The sequence below is a fragment of the Vulpes vulpes genome, chromosome 14 (genome assembly GCF_048418805.1).
Source record: "Vulpes vulpes isolate BD-2025 chromosome 14, VulVul3, whole genome shotgun sequence".
Lineage (NCBI taxonomy): Eukaryota > Metazoa > Chordata > Mammalia > Carnivora > Canidae > Vulpes > Vulpes vulpes.
In genome coordinates, this window is record NC_132793.1 from 35,923,549 (window position 1) to 35,940,123 (window position 16,575).

Genomic DNA, 16,575 nt, shown 5'->3' on the forward strand with positions numbered 1-16,575 from the left:
TGTGTTTATTTCTTAGTAGTAAGAATTACAGGGTGCAGAAGCTTGAACGAACTTTTTGACATGCCCAGAATGAATTCTTTGATTTCCAGGGGTGCCTGGGTGGCTCAATGGTTGAGCATCTGCCTTCAGCTCAGGTCATGATCCTGGGATCCTGGGATTGAGTCCCAAATTGGACTCCCCGCAGGGAGCTTGCTTCTCCTTCTGCCTATGTCTCTGCCTCTCTGTGTGCCTGTCATGAATAAATAAAATCTTAAAAAAAAATTTTTTTTATTTCCAAGGATCAATACTGTTTTTGTTTTCAAAAGATTTATTTATTTTGAGAGGGAGAGCAGGGGGAGAGGCAGAGGGAGAAATTCTTACACAGACTCCCTGTTAAGTGGGAAGTCTGATTTGGGGCTCAGTCCCACAACCCAGAGATCATGACCTGAGTTGATATCAAGAGTCGGATGCTTAACTGACTGAGCCACCCAGGCACCCCTGCTTTTGGTTTCAGTGGGGAGCAGGAACTTCAGAGACCATTTTTCTGGCCCTTCATTACTGTATAGCACTTACTCCATGAGATATGGAGTCCAAGTTTAGGTTCCATTGGTTGCAGGGTAAATCTATCCCAGTTTTGTACTCATCAACTGAGAAGACAAATACAGATTTTCATAGACCTACTGGGCCCTCTGTGAGATGTATTGAAACCGAGTTTCTACTTATCACACTCTGTTGGGTTACAGTGGCAGTCAGGAACCCCAAGAATTAGCATTATCTCAGAGCCACTGTCCAGACATTCTCTTTTTTTTTTTTAATTTTTTTTAAATTGGAGTTCAATTTGCCAACATTTAGCATAACACCCAGTGCTCATCCGGCCAAGTGCCCCCCCTCAGTGCCCATCACCCAGTCACCCCAACCCCCTGCCCACCTCCCTTTCCACCACCCCTTGTTCATTTCCCAGAGTTAGGTGTCTCTCATGTTTTGTCACCCTTACTGATATTTTCATTCATTTTCTCTCCTTTCCCTTTATTCCCTTTCACTAATTTTTATATTCCCCAAATGAATGAGGCCATATAATGTTTATCCTTTTCCGACTGACTTCTTTCACTCAGCATAATACCCTCCAATTCCATCCACGTCGAAGCAAATGGTGGGTATTTGTCGTTTCTAATGGCTGAGGAATATTCCATTGTATACATAGACCACATCTTCTTTATCCATTCATCTTTCGATGGACACCGAGGCTCCTTCCACAGTTTGGCTATTGTGGCCATTGCTGCTAGTGCAGGTGTCCCGGCGTTTCACTGCATCTGTATCTTTGGGGTAAATCCCCAGCAGTGCAATTGCTGGGTCGTAGGGCAGATCTATTTTTAACTCTTTGAGGAACCTCCACACAGTTTTTCAGAGTGGCTGCACCAGTTCACATTCTCACCAACAGTGCAAGAGGGTTCCCCTTTCTCCATATCCTCTCCAACATTTGTTGTTTCCTGTCTCGTTAATTTTCCCCATTCTCACTGGTGTGAGGTGTATCTCATTGAGGTTTTGATTTGTATTTTCCTGATTGTCCAGTCATTCTCAAAAGTTCTAGGTATTCCCCTTTTCTCATTGTGCAGGTATCCTAGGAAACAGTTGCACATCCCAAGTGGAAGAGTTATGGTCCTGACTTGAGGGACACCTGGCTTTCTGTTCAGGGAGATAGGATTTTGAGAACTGAGTCAAATCTGGGGACTGAGTGAAAGTCTGTGGTGCTCCTTCAAAGTAGCCCCAGTCAGGCCCCTGTTGAACAGACCTAGATTTTTTCCCCCCTTTTATATATTATTTTGCTATGGCTGCCATAAGAAAATACCACAGATTGAGTGGCTTAAACAAATTTATTTTCTCACAGTTCTGGAGGCTTAGAAGTCTAAGATGTAGGTATCAGCAGGATTGGTTTATTTTGAGGCCTCTCTCCTTGGCTTGTAGATGTGGCTGTCTTCTTCCTGTGGCTTCACATAATTTTCCTTTTATTTGTATCTGTGTCCTGATTTCCTCCTGTAATATGGACACCAGTCACATTGGATTTGGGCCCAATCTGATGACTTCATTTTAACATTTTAACTTAATTACCTCTTTAAAGATCCTATATCCAAATACAGTCACATTCTGAGGTGCTGGGGATCAGGATTTCAACATACAATTTTGGAGAGACACACAGTTCAGCCTATAATACACAGTTTAAGTAGGGCCTAAGTATGCTCTCCATTTTATTTGGAGTTATGGACATATCTGTTAACCAATAAGCCAAAGATGTCTGTGGATTGAGCCACTGGCAGATTTCCTCCCAAGGTTACCACTGAGTAATCTTGGACCAAGTGACTTGGCCAGCCATAGGCCTTAGTTGACCGCAAAGTTTAGGCCACCCAGTCACCAGATGACACACCCACTCTTGGGCTTTTGTGGTCTACAGACACCATGTCTGTCCTGGTCATTAGTCTCAGCAACTATACTCACTCCCTCACCCTCATCCCCAATGTGGCTGCCCAGGAATAGGCCTGGTAACAGTATCCTCTCCATGTTGACCCCTCACCATTGTGCAGACAGTTCTGGGAACACAGGACAATCACTTGGTACAGGCTGACATTCTCACACAGATCAGTATGCATATTCTCCATTCTCTTGGCATCCTGTAGCTAGGTGTGCATGGCTGAGGTACAGCTCAATGTACCTTATGTCTGTATTCCAGCAGAGGGGCCCTGGTTCTCCCACTGATTGACCTTTTTATTGAGCAAGTATGAAAGTGACCTTGTGGGCATGGTGTTGGCACACATTTTAGTACCAGGTTCAGGCACCAAGCAGATTGATTATTCAGAATAATGTTGTATCCAAGCCAACTGCCCAGTGCTTGTTGACCTTGCCAGCCCTACAACTAGACCCATGGGAAGCTGCGTTCAAGAGGAGCCCCTCTCCCCCAAGTAGTGCCAGATAGCTTCGGCCAGGCAACCCTGGGAGAGCTTCTGTGATCATTTATCAGCTTGTCACTGTAGCCTCACTGACCAACAGCACCCAGAACATCATACTCTTGCCTCTGGGCTTTTGCATATGTTCCCCTCCTCTCCCAGCAACTCTCTTCTCCTTCCCATTGCTAGGTAAGCTCCTCCTCCTGCAGGCCTGTGCCGGGGTATCATTTCTCCTAAGAAACTTTATCTGACTCTCTGTACCTTCTCTCTCAGGGAGCTGCCCCCTGCCCTTTCGCGTGTACCCGGCCCACCCTCAATAGTAGCAGCACTCACCATTTCAGCTGGTTCCTGGCTTCCCAGAGAGATTTCACTTTCACTGAAGGCAGGGTTCTTGTGCTGTTCAGCACCCAGTGCAGAGCTGTTACTCAGGAGGAACACAAGCAATGGAAGAAATAAAGAACTGAAATGTAGTTTCTGGTTACAAGTCACATGTTTATCTGCCAAGGCTTTGCGATGCACTTCCATTGCAACATCTCTTGCCCCTTCAACAAAAGGCAGAGGTGAAAGTGGTCTGTGAGTTAACAAGTTATTAAACAGTTGTTCTCGTTTGGTTTTCAGAAAGTCAAAACCACATCCTACTCCAGTATAAGGACAACTGTAGTATTTTCTGGCTTTTTGGCATCTCGGGACTGAACACATCCTCCCTCCAGCCCCTCTCTAGCCCAGGTGTCTGTTAGCATTCTTACCCCTACCAGTTAGTTACCTGTTAGTGAGCTTCAGCCTGACCAGCCCTGTGCTGGCTCTCCTGCATCCCCATGGCAGATCCTCGGGCAGCCCTATCTAGCTGGCATTCTTAACTCTTGATCTGAAGATGAGAACCAAACTCAAGAGTTCAGGCAACTTGTCCAAGTTTGAAAAGCTACTAAGTGTCAGAGGCAGTGTTAAAATGCTGCTGTCTGATGTCTGGCTGGTCTGAGAGAGAGAGAGAGAATGTATGTATGTTTTCTCTTTTAATAATAAAAACAAAGCTATCTTTCGGTTAACCATATGAAAGCCAGGAGCAGTGTTCTGCTTGAACTATCATGTGGCTGTCTTTGTTTGGGTTTCTATCCTCTATTCTCTGATCCCAAGATGGAAAAGGAGACACAGACTCCAAAATAGAGTTCATCTTTCACCTCCAAGCACTTACCTCAGTGCATTGTCTAAATAGTAGGGGTTTGCTACATTTTTGTGTTTGTGGAGCAGTAAATTTTCTTTTTTTTACTGCCTATTATTCCATTTTGCGTAACCTTTTTCTTGCACTTAACATCTAAGAAACCCAATCCTTTGGAAAATGCCATAAAATAAATTAAATTTTCCTGGGTACTGTGGTTTCTGTCTGCAGTGGCTTTCTTTTTGGCTTTTCTTCTAAGCTGAACATGCCTCTAAAATCTTAGCTTAAATCTTTAGCCAATGCATGTAGCTGTCTGCTCATTCTTTTGTGGCATCCAAGGTATCCTCTGTGAATGTTCAGGGCTGAATTACCAGGCTTCCTCTCTTCATCAACACCCACGCAGCATTCTGTGGTGGGGCACATTACCACCATGTTAGGAAATCAGTGGGTGTTCACACCAGAGGAGAAAAAGAAAAAGAATCGCCAAAACAAGCAAGTTCTTCCTATTCTTCCCTCTGTCTGAGAAATGTTCCCCTCCTTTTCCCAACGCCCAGTGTGTGGTACCTGCCAAAGAAAGCTTTCCCTTTGCTCTTCAGACACAGGCCTGATTGTGAGCCCTTCTCTCTGGTGGCCCCAGGAGTGCAAATTTGTATATGGGTTGTTTGTTTGGGTTTGTGTTTATTTTCCCAGCACATTGAAAACAGGGCCTTTTCCTATTGAAAATAAATTTTGGAAGTGAACTACTTTTCCCTTTGTGCCCAGCCCTTCCTTACCATAAACGGGCAGGCATTTTCCAAGAGGACAGTGAAAACTGGCCTCAAAACACCATCCCTAAACATTCACAGGAGTACCTCCAACAACTGTTAACCCTGAAAAAGCCCCTCTTGACAAATGCTACTGACTACCTCAGCCACTCCTGACGGCTATCAGCTGTCCCCGCGGAATGGCAGCCTCTGCTCCGTGGTGGCAGAACTGGGCCACAGTCACGTGTGCAGCTATGGTGGGGTCCCCAGGCTTCCCCAGCCAGACACAGACGACTGAAAGGGGGAGAACCCGGCCCTCGTGTGGTTTTATAAACAGCAAAACAGTGCAACACATTTTCAATTATCTACTGTTCTGGTAAATATTCTTAATATTTAGGCATTGTTTTTTCTATTCACAGCCCTTTACAAATAGAAATGGATTTCCTTAAATTTGTCCTAGGGCACAGTGGAAACATGTGTTTTCTTTTTACACATGTGTTTAAATAGCTTTGCTTATTATTTACATTTCTTCCCATAGTGTACTCAATCAAAACATTTTCTAGGCTTTCATCCACATGAGAAGCTTAAAAGGGCAATAATGAAAGCAAGTGCCTATAAGCCCTCTGGTGAATGTGCCACAGTGTCAGCAGAGATTATTTTTCCAGGAAAGGGCAGTTTGCAGAATTTAAAGTTCTTATACTGTCTACCAAAAGTATACAAAAACAGCGTTGACAACACAAGATGCTTTGGATTTGCAAAAACTCGGGAGGCTTTGCTAACCATTTATTACAATAAGTGGAAAGAAAACAAAAATCCTTCACCTTGAAGGGCAGTATTTCCACTTGTCACAGTCACCTGTTAAGGAAATTGCCAGTTTCAGTGACTGGTCTTTTGTTCACTTTTTAATTTTGGAAGAAATTAAAACACACACAAAACCCCCTCTGATACACAAGGTTTCAAAAAGAGAGGATTCTCTCTGCCACACCAAGAGGTTGTCACACTTCAATTTGAGCCACCTAGAAAACTTTGTCCATGGTAGAGTGAACCTCATGAGATTGATCCTACTGGCCTGTGAGTAAGCTGCTTCCATCTCTCCCACCCCACCCTTCTCCCTTAACTTCCTACCATGCACATCAGAAAGACAATGATTTTTCCCTCATAAAACAAAGTCTATATTGCCATTGCTTAGTTTCAAATTACAAAGCCAGTTCTGTTGGAGCTTTTATGGTGATGCAATGCCAGTATTCCTTTTGAGTCTGCTTTTTCACATTTATATCTGGGCTCAGTGCTCCCACATTTCTGCCTATTCTGGAACTGGGGAGTTCAAAACAACTCTTCCAAATCCTCTGGGAGGACTCTTAGGTTTCAGAAAGATCTTTGTCATCAAATGGTGATTGCAAGACTTTTTAAGCAGTTGGCGCAGTTGGCTGAGAGCCTTGCCCATTACCAACTCTATGAAGATTGATGATTTGTCACCAGATATTCCAAAGACAAATCCCATTTGGTGGTCAGGTAGAACTGGTTGGCACTCCTGCCCTGTGGTGGGTGGGAGGAGAAGTAATGGAAGAAAAAGTCACTGGCCTTTAACTGATAATAAGGGTGAGATAAAAAAACTTTCTTTTGGTGTTCTCTTTTGTCACATTATCTCTAATGGTGACAACTGGATAGGAGGCCTGTAATTCTCTGTGTTTGCCCAGTGGAAATTGTGATTTATCCCAGCATTTTGGGAATGTGTACCCTGTGGCACTGGCTTTGTTGTCCAAATGGTTTGGCAGCTGCTTAGCGTATGTATGTGTCTGTGTGTTGAGGTGAGGGGTAGAGGACTGGGTGGCACACAAGGACAGTGAGACTTCTATAAGGAGGTACTTTCTTTTGATGCATCCCAGATGAAGTCTTAAAAAGTGGCAACCTCTCCTGTGTTTGACAGATACTAATGAGGGCAGCTCCTCTTCCCTATCCTCCCACTGCCACTCATAAAGCAGTGGCCTTGTCTTGTAGGGGTTGCATATAATTTTTTAATGTGTGGGATGACAAGGGATAGTGGAAACTATTTGCCTTGGCATGTACTGTTCATTTCTCAGAGGAGTTTTATGCACATTACGCTATAGTAGTACCCTTCCGATGTCTGGGAAGTGCCCAGAGCATTTACCATCTTGTTTGTTCCCTTTAAATTCTTTTCCTTTAGCCAGGCTCTCCAGTCACATGCAAAGATTTTAACATTTCTAGTAATTGAGTTTCACATCACTAGTGTTAATTGCCACTAGAAAGCCTGAGAGAGAAAACAGTAGTTATCTAACAGATTAAATATCTATAAGAACCCCTTGATTTTGAAGGGTGGAGGGACAAGTGAAGAGGCCCTAGTGTAGGATAAGACACTGTGGTTTAACACTTTGGACGTGAGATTTGCTAACTAAATACCTTGGGAATTGTGAGGACTACAACCCACATGATGATTGAAACCCAGAGATGCTTTCGTTTTCAAATTCCCTAACATGACACCTAATCATTGTAATTATTTAGGACGAAAGTGAAAGAATCTAAAATTGTTTTTTGTAGTTAACTATTTTCAGTTTACTACTTCAATTATTTATAATAAAAATAATTTTACACTCACTGTAATAACTTCTGTGAACTGGGCAGGTAGTATCTGCTCCCTTTGACATTTCTGTGGTCTCTAAGTGAATCCGCCACAAATTTCTGAGGTTGGTATTTGTGAAGCACTGTGAATGCCTGGGCTATTCCCCAGAGAGTTGAGTAGAAGCGTATTTAATAAACTGCTCAGGTACACTTAATTGTGGAACTTGTTTATATTTGTTGCTCAAACACAGTGCTGTTATTATTTAGAGCCTAAACTCCAATCAGATTCAAATTTACTTTAACTATTTGATCATGAACCATGCAATCTAATGGGAAACTTGGCTTAACCTGTTTTGTGAAATGTCTTGAGAACCAAATTATCCATGTCTGTGTCAAGCAAAAACAAAACTAGGTCCACATGATCTGAAACATCGAAAATGAATGCCTAGCGGAGATGCTGGTTTTACCTTTGAGGCCAAGATCGAATTACAATCCTGGGGTATGTGTGTGTTCATAAATGTTTATGTTTTTTATTTCTGTGTGTCTTTAATAAATAATACAGATAAGTATATACCCACAGATACAAGTTGCTGGTAAAGAAAATAAAAAGTTACAAGGTCTGAAAGGAGACACCAAAAATATGATTTCCTTACAAATATTTGCAGGAATTTTACTTAATTGCAACCAGAAGTCTGACCTGGAAGTGTAGTGTTTTGACCTCTGAGCTGTCTGGTTTCCTATTTGCGGTGTTTTGCTCTCCCCTAACTGTGAGAAAATCTATTTTACACGGTTTTAACCCTGTATATTCTTAGAAACACTGAAGTAGAAATTATTCCCTTGAGGGAAAAGAAATTCTCATTATTTAAAGAATGACTTGTAAAGGTTTCTCTTAAATAGAAAACATTTTTGAAACACTTAGGAAATCTTTCTTCATAAGATATATTTGAAAATAAAACAGCTTCTGTGTTTCCTTTCAAGGTAATGTGAACTTCTGGAAGACTCAAATTTTTGCATTGTGTAAGCTTATCCTTATTTTAGTAAAGTACTAACTTTTTAATAGCAAAAGTATAGAGTTTATAAATAGTTCTTGTATGAGGAAGCTTTTTCATACTTTTTTTTTTCTGTGTCCAACTTACTAAATCTTCTTTTTCCCCTCTCTCTAGTATTTTAGATAAGTAAAAATTAGGCTGAATAAACTCTGGGGACTCGGAGTAGTGTATGGTATTCTAATGGGCTAAAAGACACCAATGGAATTTAATTGGGATAACTGTGGGGTAAGGAGGCCTACTATTAGAAAATTATAGAATGCACATATCAAATGCTTGTAGATGGTATTTCCTGAATCTAGTACAGTGGTGGGGAACATTTTTCCTGTGTAGCCTCTTAGAATTTGCCTGCATGATCAACCAGTCATATGCCCCATTTTAAAAGCTCAGACATTTTCAGTTGGAGGAAAGCAGCATTCTTCCTAAGTATTTGAATTTAGAGATTTAAGAATGAGGAACACTGACAGGTCCTATCCATTTAGTTGAAGAGCATTTCATCCCATTCTTTTTTATTTGTTTAATAGCAGCTTTATTGAAATATAATTTACATACCATACAGTTCACTTATTTAAAGTATAGAATTCAGTGGTTTTTATATATTCACAAAGTTGTGCAACTGTCACCAGAACCAGTTTTAGAACATTTTCTTCACTCTGTAAAGAAACCCTGTGCCCGTTAGCAGCTGCTTCCCATTTTTCCCTATCGTGATTCCCACTCTGTCCCTAGGTAACAACCAATTTCTGTTTGGTCTCTACTGATTTGCCTACCTACTCTGGACATTACATATAAATGGAATCTTACAATATGTTGTTTTTTGTAACTGGTTTTTATTTAGCACATTTTCAAGGTTCATCTATATTATAATTATTTATCGGTAATACTTCATTTCTTTCCGTTGCCAAATAATACTCCATTGTATGGATGTATCACATTTTGTTTATCCATTCATCAGTTGGTAGACACCTGGATTTGCTTTCTTTGGCTATTGGGAATAATGCCACTATGAATATTTGTACAGGTCTTTGGATGTATGTGCTCCCTTCTCATGAATAGATATCTAAGAATGGAATTTCTGAGTAACTTTGTATTTAATATATTGAGGAACTTCCAGACTTTTTTCCAAAGCAGCTGCACCAATTTTATGTTCCCACTAAAAATGGATGAGTATTCTATTTTCTCCACATTCTTGCCAACACTTGCTATTATCTGGCATTTTGGTTATAGCCATCCTAGTGAATGTGAAGTGGCTTTGATTATGATTTTGCAATCTATTTCCCTGATGGCTAATGATGTTTATTTTCTATTCAAGTACTTATTTGTCATTTGTTTAATCTTTTTTGGAGAAATGTTTTCAAATCCTTTGTCCATTTTTAAGTTGAAGGTTTTTTATTATTGAGTTGAGTTGTAGGAGTTCTTTACATATTTTAGATACAAGCCCCTTCAAATAGATGATTTGCAAAATTTTTCTCCTGTGGATTGTCTTTTCAGTTTCTTGATGGTATCTTTGAAACAAAGACGTTTTTAATTTTGATGGTGTCCAGTTTATTCAACTTTTTTGTTTTGTTACTTCTCCATTTTGTATTATATCTGAGAAATCATTGTCTAATCCAAGCCCATGAAGATTTGTGCCTGTGTTTATTTCCTAAGACTTTTATAGTTTTAACTCTTCTGCTTACATCTTTGATCCATTTTGAGTTAGTGAGTTAATTTTATGTATGATGTGAGGTAGACTCCAGCTTTATTCTTTTGCATGTGGTTATCAGGTTGCTCCAGTACCATCTATTGAAAAGACTGTTCTATCCCAATTTAATTATCTTGGCCCCCTTGTTGAAAATCAGTTGTCAGTAAATACAAGGATTTGTTTCTGGACTCTCAGTTCTATTTCTACATGTCTGTCCTATGCCAGTACCAAACTATTTCAATTAGCCTTGTATTAAATGTTATTTCTTTCCCAACAAGGTTAAAGCTGGCATTTACCAGGATCAAGAGTCTCTTTTAACCTAGTGAGTATAAACATCATTTTAAATTGTTATAAACGACTTATTTTTAAAGAATTAATAAGATATTAATTATACCAAGCTTTTTTCTAGGATTCTTAGATTAAATTAAACCCTTTCACAAATTTATCAGCTTTAATTACTCCATTTTAACCAAATTAGTGAAGAGAAAAGTGATCCTTAGTATAGTCAAGGTATTCATATTAATGGAAACCCATAGTGAGTCATCAGTATTTGTAAGATATACTGGGGATGCTTACGAGTCTCAGGAACTTCTGTTAAAATCCTTTACTCGAGGTTGTAAAGCTGACTGCAAGTCAAACACTCACCCACCCCCACCCCTCCATCTCTCCTCTGTACTTTGTCTCTCCCTATCCTCTTGTGCATACTGAACTCTAAGCCTCCCCTACCTCCCAGGGTTCCTGGGAGCCAATAGGAGTTGTCTTGGTTTGAGGCAGACATTCTTGTGGTGCCCACCATTCTCAGTCCTTCTAGCAGGATCCTTTTGATCCCTCCAGATTCTGCTTAGATGTTTCCTTTCCTTGGGGAGCGCCTTCCCCCCAATTTAATTTGTTACTCTCCGTTGTTTAATGAAACATACCCTTCCTTTCTCAGTCTCCCTGGCTTCCAGTGCATGTCTTTGTTGTAGCACTTAGATTGTAGCCATCATCCTTTCACTGCACTATCTCTCCCTCTGACCTCAGTTGAGTATCTCAGGAGCTAAGCAGTTTTCTTGGCACAGCCAGGGATTCACATAGCACTTGTATGTGGTGGGTGCATAAATAGGGCAAGTGGGAAGACTCTGGTGTGATTATTTCTTTTAGAGGAACACCTGGCTTTTGACAGGATGAAAAAAAAATAACCATTTTCTGTTCATATTAATCTATAACTCTAGTGAGATCATTCTCAGAGTCAGAAAGAGGAAAAACTCTACCTTGTAGAGTGTCTCACTTGTATGAAACTACTCCAGTTTGCTGCCATCCTGCTTCCTCAGCAGCAGCTCACTACTGTCAGTGTGATATTTAGTTCATGTCACGTGACTAACATAGACTTCCCAGATAGAGATATATAACTCAAACCTGTTTCACAATATTGGCCTTATTTCTCTTTCTAAGGAATTTTCTATTTTTCCTGAGCCCGGGAAAGTGTTTTCTAGAAGAAACTGTGTTTTCAGAAGAGAGTTGAGAAAGAAGTAAGACTCTGATGTGTGAGAAAATATTTCAGTGATGGGACTCAGCAGAGTGGAGGGGTATAGGTGAAGGTAGACAGGGAAAAGCAGGCCCATGAAGCATCAGCTTGAGTAGACCACAGGGCACGACTGAGGAGCCAGGGGAGGTGATGATGGGACGGTGTAGATGGGGCCGGTGTTGAGGAAAACCCTAAGAAGTGACAGAAGCTTCTTGTAGAACCTTGATGGTGGGAGAGTCCGTGGAGAGGTTGCACCACTGAGAAAAGATGGAGACGAACATAGTAAGCCATTGAGGAGCACAAGGCCAAGGAGGAGGTGGGAGGGCGGTGCAGAGCACAAGATAGAAGGAAATACATTACAAAGGGTCTTGATGTCTTTGCTGAGGTGGGTATCACCTTGAAACCCACAGCCTGCTCCAGGGCCTCACAGAGATCTCCAGGACTCCCTTTCAGAGACTCCAAAGCACTCCAATGTCCAGTATTTTCAAATACCAATTGCAAAGGTCTCCTACCATACGAACCTTCTACGAAAACCCCTAAAAGGAAGAGAGAAAGCTGCTGTGAAGAGGAGGGAAAACTGTGGCTGGAACCAGCTTCAGTCCTGTGACTGAGAGCTGAGGGGCACCCTGAAAATGTTTGCCTTTGAAAGCTGGGAATAGAGGAATAGCCTGCAGAAGAGTGGTTCTGTGGGATGGATATCCAGGAAGCTGTTTGGGATGTTGTAACATTACAAGAGGCTTTTGTGGAGCCTCAGGAGCATTCAACAAAAGGAAAGATTTACAGGTCAGGAGAGAGTGGGATTTTTGTGGACTGATGGAGCAGTGTCTGTCTACTCCTCAGGGTGTTGGGGACTGAGCTGCAGGCAGGGTACATCTTCAGTCCTCTCCTGTGTATTTCTGATCTGATGTTTCTCCAGAGACCATTAGAGTATCAGCCCACTAGTTTCCTACTCCTTCCCTCCCTGTTTCTGGTATTTCCTTCGTATTTCCATTTCTTTTGAGCTCTACTATTGTACTGAAGTATGTTTTTCTTTTATCCAGATTCGATATGTTTTTAGCAGGAGGGAATCCTTTATCTCTGCCTCCCCAGATTCCGCTTTTAGGCATATGCCCTTTTTACTTCAAGGCTCAATTTTTTAAAAGTATGATATACTTTTTACTCCATACCTAAGAGCTTGATGATGTGGCTTGAAGTCTGCAAAATGTATGTATCTGTATCTATATCTATATGTATACCTATACCGATAATCAATTAACATATTCAAGCAAGTAGCTCAATAATGAAATTACCATTTCTGTTGTGCATGCAATAGTGTGCTTATTTAGGGCTTAAGGAAGATGAGAGCTTTACAGTCACTTATTAGATAATTTTTGTTTAGGTTTTGAATTGTTACTTTTGAATTGTTACTTACAAAATTATTCTAAAGATTATGGTTACAATTCACAACATACTATGGAGATCCCTGGGTGGCTCAGCGATTTAGCACCTGCCTTAGGCCCAGGACGTGATCTGGAGTCTTGGGATCAAGTCCCACATCAGGCTCCCTGCATGGAGCCTGCTTCTCCCTCGGCCTGTGTCACCTCTCTCTCTCTCTCTCTCTCTCTCTCTCTCTCTCTCTGGGTCTCTCATGAATAAATAAACAAAATATTGAAAAAAAAATTCATAACGTACTAAAGAATGCTTTTGTGTTTTTTACATAATGTTATTTTCAAAGTTAGCAAATTAGAAAAGCAAGCTTAAATTAATATTAATTAAATTAATTTGTGTTAATATTTAACAAATAGTTTTTAAAAATGCATCATCTTTAAGCGGTTCTTTTCTTTAAAAAAATATTTTATTTATTTATTCATGAGAGACACACAGAGAGAGATGCAGAGACACAGGCAGAGACAGAAGCAGGCTCCATGCAGGGAGCCCGATGTGGGACTCGATCCTGGGTCTCTAGGATCAGGCCCTGGGCTGAAGGCAGTGCTAAACCGCTGAGCCATCCAGTTGCCCCCATCTTTAAGATTCTTAAATATTTTCATCAAATTATGGTGATATTTTTAAATTTAAATATTCAAAAAAGTTGTCACTTTCCTTTTTAAACTTACTAGAAATTTTAAATGCATAAACAATAGAATTATACAATGAACCTACTCTTATCAACCATGCAGCATTACATTTTAAACATATGGCCAAATGTTATTTCATTTATCCCCCCACTTGCATCTTCCTGTCCCCACTCCCAGATAATTTTAAGGTAAATCCTGGATATCAAATATTGTACGCATAATATTATATACTGTATATAGTATACATACCATACAATATTGTATATTATACACATAATATGTATAGCTGTAAAAACTAAGAAGCTTTTTTTTTTTTTTTGAAGATTTTATTTATTTATTCATGAGAAACACAGAGAGAGAGATGCAGAGACACAGGCAGAGGGAGAAGCAGGCTCCATGCTGGGAGCCCCGATGTGGGACTCTATCCCAGGTCTCCAGGATCACGCCCTGGGCCAAAGGCAGCACTAAACCACTGAGCCACCCAGGCTACCCACTTTTTTTTTTTTTTTTTTTAAATGATCAGAGCACCATTAAGGAAAAAAAAATTATTGATGTCATCAGATACAATCTATCTTCAGATTTCTCTCTCTCTTATTCTTTTATAGTAGTATTGTTCAAATCAGGGTTCAAACAGGGTTGGCCCACATATTCATCACATTTGGTTGATTCTCTTTACCTTCGGTGAATATCTCTTTGAACTTATGGGAACACCCCTCTCATTTTTTTTTTCTTGCTATTATTGAAGAAACTAGGTCAAATGTCCTCTGAAATTTCCTACATTTTGGGTTTGGCTGGCTGCATATGCATGGTAGTGTTAACATACTCTTACAGCCCCTGTATTTCCTGTAAACTGGTAGTTAGATCCACAGACTTGATGGGATCAGATCCCTGTTGTTGTTTCTTATACAAGATAACTTGGGGTGGATGGGGTATATTTCATGTTGTTCTCATTGGGAAGTACATGTCTTGTTATATCTCTCTTAATTTTGTGTTAAGGACATGTATATAGTGAAGGTGGTTTTATGATTTTTTTTTAACCAGTGTTTTTTATTTGTTCATTTGATATTTGTATTAACAGTAAATACTTGTAAGCAAAACAACATTAAAAAGTCCTCTTTACATATTCTTCTAAACTCGGCCTCTTTTAGGGCAGTGAAGATAAGAATATCAAGGTAATGTTTCAGAAATAAAACCTGAGACAAAGCCTACATCGTTAGTTTCTTATTTATTTATTTATTTATTTATTTATTTATTTATTTATTTATTTATTTTTAGCAGTTTTATACCTCTATTTGACGATCAGCGATTAGTTCTCATCCACATTAACGGTCTGTAGATTTTTGAAAGTGGTGACAGGTACGTAGGTAACCAGCGTGTAGAGCTTGTTTGGTGAATCTTCATCCTCGTTACGTTTTCTGGACAACCGCACACGGATACGGTATGGAACATTCCTTATTCCTTTGGCCCAGACAGCTTTGTTGAGCCTGGTGTCGATGCGCACATCTGGAGTTCCCATCTCCTTCATGGCAAATTTCTGGATCGCTTTGAGTGCCCGAGGGGCACACTTCTTGAAACCCACTCCATGGATATGTTTGTGGATGTTGATGGTGTATTCTCTGGTCACTACCTCATTGATGGCAGAACGGCCCTTCTTCTCGCCACCCTTCTTTGCGGGAGCCATTCTGCCGAGCCCTAGTTGGAAAGGAAGCGTTAGTTTCTTTTTAATCTGAGTCTGTGTGAGATCTGATTTAGCATCTTAATTATGATCAGAAGTCATTGCTTGCCTATCACATTAATTTTTACGTATCAAAATGATGTACATTTTATGTGAACTCTAAGGACTTGGGGAAGGTAAAAATGAGAAGTGGTGATTTTTTTTTTTTTTCCGTGAAAAGGTAGATCGTCTGGCAGAGAGAGAGAAAATGAAACAAAGGAGGCACGAGACTTGTTTTTTGAAATCCTCCAGAGATACGATAGTAATTGAGCTAATATACATTGGCTTCTCATAAATTGCCTCCATCATTTGGGCCTTGAGTGCCTTAGAAATGATCTCTCTCCCCATGCCTCTTCACCGTTGCTATAGTACTCCTACTAGAGGCCTATTTGTTTGTGTTTAAGGAGCTGGGAGAATTTCTCTCTTACATTCACTTACAGAACTTGCATTTTGTGTTTGTCTTCCAAGAACTCTGTAAAGACTCCTGCTACTAATTTCATTATAACACACCAGTAAATCAACAAAATAAGATTTAGAGCAGTGACTTCCAAATCTGAACTGCATATCAGAATGCACTGGAGCTCTTTAAAAAGAATACAGGTTTTTGGAACCACCCCAGATCTACATCAGATTCTTGGGTCCTGGGGATATAGGAATCTGTACAGGTGAGAAAGACTCCGCCTTGGAACTTTAGATTCCAAGTGATGAGATACCCATATCCAAGTGATTAAGGTATGGATGGTGAGCTCATGATTGGGAGTTGGAAAAACTCTCAACTGGTAGGTGGTTACTTAAACATCATAGTGGTTTATTTAATAACCGAAGATGGTAGGATTGATAACTTTGGGAATACTTACTGTTTTTACGGGACTTAAGTGAATGTGTCAAAGATTGGAAAAAGACCCAGCACATTGTAAAATGGGCTACAGATCCCAAATGACTGTGACAATACTGAGGGGAATGTTTGTTTTTTAAGGGGCATGTTTGTTACAGACAAATGCTGAGTAGAAAATATAGAACAGAAAATAGGCTATATAAACTTCATAGGAGAAAGCAGTTCACTGTGTGTCTCAAAGGACAGAGCCACAAATCTGAGATGCAGTGCCTATTATGATAGCTTATTTAATAAACACAAAATCTTAGGTGAAATGGAAATGCTATTCTCAGTGCTGAAACATTAAGAACTGT

The 16,575-nt window shown here is 40.2% G+C and overlaps 2 protein-coding genes across 2 annotated transcripts in view; one reads left to right on the forward strand and one right to left on the reverse strand.

Moving 5' to 3' along the window:
* Positions 1 to 16,575, forward strand: part of SLX4IP (SLX4 interacting protein) — a 175,590-nt gene that overhangs the window by 122,767 nt on the left and 36,248 nt on the right.
* LOC112930047 (large ribosomal subunit protein eL31-like) lies at positions 14,973 to 15,375 on the reverse strand. The gene has a single exon (XM_072735200.1). The coding sequence runs from the start codon at positions 15,352 to 15,354 to the stop codon at positions 14,980 to 14,982; it is 375 nt and encodes a 124-aa protein (XP_072591301.1). The 5' UTR covers positions 15,355 to 15,375; the 3' UTR covers positions 14,973 to 14,979.

What these genes read in the sequence shown, in the direction of transcription:
- LOC112930047 (XM_072735200.1), bottom strand. Translation starts at nt 15,354, where the DNA reads ATGGCTCCCGCAAAGAAGGGTGGCGAGAAGAAGGGCCGTTCTGCCATC.